We start from the raw sequence: 3,591 nt of genomic DNA, 5'->3' as shown, positions 1-3,591 counted from the left end.
CATTAGTACAACAACGGCTTCGCTTCTTTATCCTCTGGGGCAGGATGGGGAAACTGTCAGTTTGAATTAATATTTTGTCATAAATATTTATAGCCCACAGAAAACAATTGTGTGATTCTTTAGGATTGAGCTAATTAGTTATAAATCGCATTCTAAATGGATTAACATAATTCTTTTACAGAAGCTTTGGCTTTCAATAAATTAATATTAACTCGGGGTCTGATAAATGCAACAGAGGAAACATTTCTAAACTGAGTGAATATGAGAGGTTTCCTGCCACTCGTTCCACTTCCTGGGCCTACAGTCAAGCCTATTTCTTTGTAAGCCTTGGTATCTGATGCTCCTTTTGTTTCAAGTTTCAAAATTAAAACTATACAATATAAATTCTTATTAATAGGAAACCATGGCTTAACACAACTTCATCTAGTTAGGATGTGCATGTGGTGAAGGCATTGAAAGGTTTGATGGGAGTTTCCAAATCGGAGGGTGTTAGTCTCATTTTTTTGACCAAAGAAAACTAGTAATAAAACAAAAGACAATAACTGGTAGGTTGCAAGTCCCAGATCTTGTTTATTTATAAAGCAATAAATATTAGAAGCACAAATAAATTGCACGAGTGTGTAAACAAACTGTACAATGACTGAAGAGTTCAGGAAGGGTTGCCAGAAGACTCCAAGAAGCGTATTGTCGTCATCCTGAGTGGGAAGTAAATCGAGGGGGAAAGTGCTTAGAAGCACTTGCGGTGGACAATGGATGGACCAGCTTCATCATACTCCTGTTTACTGATCCACATTTGCTGGAAGGTGGACAGAGATGCTAGAATGGAGCCACCAATCCAGACAGAGTACTTGCGCTCAGGTGGGGCAATGATCTAGGATAAAGAAAGAAAAAAAAAGCCTCATTTAACGGTTACATTTCTGAAAACCAACCCGTATCACCATTGTAGCAAACCACCCGATATTTCCTTAAGTAAACAAAGAACTTTTCTATAACAACACTTGATCCTTAGCAGCCGGTACCATAGAAGTAATATTCCTTAAGAAAATGTATAACCGTATTTTCCTCTTTTCTAACACTTCTACCCAATATAATTACTCTGATTAAATGGTATTTCTCCTCATTCGTCCATCAGCTGTTGATCTTACTTTTGAGTTTTTCCTGTATCCCGATTTAATGATGTGGACATTTCCCCAATCTTTATGGTACATTTTATAGCACAGAGTCAAACTCCTTACCTTGATCTTCATCGTGCTAGGAGCAAGTGCAGTGATTTCCTTCTGCATGCGATCAGCAATGCCAGGGTACATCGTTGTACCACCTGAGAGGACGTTGTTAGCATACAGGTCCTTACGAATATCAATATCACACTTCATGATACTGTTGTAGGTAGTTTCGTGAATACCAGCAGATTCCATACCTTGAGAAGAAAGAAGACAGTAGCTCAGTAAATCATACAAAAGGTCTTAAGGAAAAGAACTCTTGGCTTTTCTCCTCATCATTAATATGAACTTCTATGATCTTTTTATTGTAAAATTCCTTACTAATTATTCAATGTTATACAAACCCATAAAAAATAGAATTACAGAACTAGCTTAGAAAATTAAAATTGCTTCTTAGAAAAGATAAGAATCATAATGCACGTGCGAAGGAAAGATACTGAAAATATACAGAATGAGAAGAAGACACCAAATAAACTCATTTAGAAGGGAGAAAGTTATATAGAACAGAAAACATCAGGTTCTGTCAGTCTCACAAAAACCATTAGTTGAACAGAGTAAAGACAGCAAAATGGACAGTGAAAACAGCTGAAGAGGAACTGAAGAAGACAATAGTAACATCGCTCCTTTTCCAGCCTGTTTCAGCCTATTTCAAAATACTGTCTATAATCTTTATAAACATCAAGGCAAGACATAACCAAGACACGGACCAAAATAGTACTAGTTGGTGGTAAAGGAAAAAGAAACCATAAGCAAGTGTTTGTAGGTTGCATTCCAGTTTATTAATTTCAACAGGTGCTTCCTGAAAAGGCTGACACTAGATCCACAGCAAGATGTCAGCTGACGGACAACTGCACTTATTGCTCAGAACCTGGAGTGTAAGCATTTGCCGTGTCCGTCAGCTGCACTTGCAAACAGCAAAGCTTACCGTCTTGGCATGGCAATGCTTAATTACAGCGCGTACAAATATACACACACCTTCGTGCCATTTTTCCCCCTCCCAGGCAGTTTACTTCTTCAGGGAGTCAGATACTTTTTTAAGTATAAGCCTTACAAATACAGCACTGAAAGCTATTCTTACCATCGGTGTCACAGAATCACAGAATATCTCAAGTTGGAAGGGACCCATAAGGATCGTTGAGAACAACTCTCTAACGATGATCTCTTAACTGTACATTTTATCATTAAAAAATTATGACCCTAAAAACCTGATCTAAAACTTGCAACAAGAGCCCAGAGCTCAGCTATGACCAGCTGAACTCACGTCAAGAACAGCTTACAGGGACCAGAGGGTCTAACTCATTATTTATTTATGTTTGATTTCGTACCAAATTTAGATAAGCAGGAAGAGGAGTGGGACACCTTCTGGATCTGCTGATTCATTTACGCCTCCTACAGAACGGAGAGCTTCCTGGGTACACTTACCGATAAACGACGGCTGGAATAAGGTTTCAGGGCAGCGGAAACGTTCGTTACCGATTGTGATGACTTGACCGTCAGGTAATTCATAGCTCTTTTCCAGAGAGGAGGAAGAGGCAGCAGTGGCCATTTCATTCTCAAAGTCCAGTGCAACATAGCACAACTTCTCTTTGATATCACGAACAATCTCACGTTCAGCTGCAGACATACGGGAATCAAATCAAGGTTAGGCTAAGCAAAACACTGGAGGAAGAAGATGGACCGAGAGAGACATGAGGATTTTCACGAGGGCAGAGCTGAAGGACTGACCTGTTGTCACGAAGGAATAGCCACGCTCTGTGAGGATCTTCATGAGGTAGTCAGTCAGATCCCTGCCAGCCAGATCCAGACGCATGATAGCATGAGGCAAAGCATAACCTTCATAAATAGGCACATTGTGGGTGACACCATCACCAGAGTCAAGAACAATACCTGGGAAAGAAACGTCAGAGAGCAGTTGCAATCACCTGGCAAATGCTTTGAGCCTTTAGGTGCAGTAAGCAGCAATAAACACAACAAAACACAGAATTTTTCATGCAGTATAAAGTAGCATCATTTAATTTTAGCCATAAAGAACTCGCCCTTTCCTTCCGCCCTTGCTTGCCTGCACATTCCTGTTTGGAGTGAACTTTCCCATAAAACAGTTGTTGCGTACACGTGTTAAGCTAATCCATACGAGCAGCCTCCCACTGCTGCTACACTCAGCAGTAAGAATATCTGCAATAGTGATTGTCCTGATCTGAAAATGGGCATCTTTTGGGCCCAGCTTAAACCCTTTAACTGGTGAAATACTCATGTAACTGCAGCATCTCCCCAGGAAAGTCTCCTCGTTTGCATCATGACAAGCGACAGGAGAGTCCGTTCCGCGGTGCCTCTCCGAAAGCAGTGCAGACAGGTCCACACGGCTCTTTACCTA

The 3,591-nt window shown here is 40.5% G+C and overlaps 1 protein-coding gene across 1 annotated transcript in view; it reads right to left on the bottom strand.

Moving 5' to 3' along the window:
• Positions 1-545: 545 nt before the first annotated feature.
• The window catches only part of LOC104502241 (actin, alpha cardiac muscle 1-like), a 4,345-nt gene continuing 1,299 nt past the window's right edge, over positions 546-3,591 (bottom strand). The window contains exons 3-6 of the mRNA XM_010146188.1: positions 2,946-3,107; positions 2,643-2,834; positions 1,236-1,417; positions 546-871 (exon numbers count right to left, since the gene is read on the bottom strand). Of these exons, the coding sequence (XP_010144490.1) occupies positions 728-871; positions 1,236-1,417; positions 2,643-2,834; positions 2,946-3,107 (680 nt within the window). The 3' untranslated portion in view covers positions 546-727. The remainder of the gene's footprint in view (positions 872-1,235; positions 1,418-2,642; positions 2,835-2,945; positions 3,108-3,591) is intronic.

This window comes from Buceros rhinoceros, unplaced genomic scaffold (assembly GCF_000710305.1).
Source record: "Buceros rhinoceros silvestris isolate BGI_N320 unplaced genomic scaffold, ASM71030v1 scaffold14952, whole genome shotgun sequence".
In the NCBI taxonomy this organism is placed as follows: domain Eukaryota; kingdom Metazoa; phylum Chordata; class Aves; order Bucerotiformes; family Bucerotidae; genus Buceros; species Buceros rhinoceros.
Note: the sequence above shows the minus strand (reverse complement) of the source record. Positions and strands in the feature narration are given on the sequence as shown.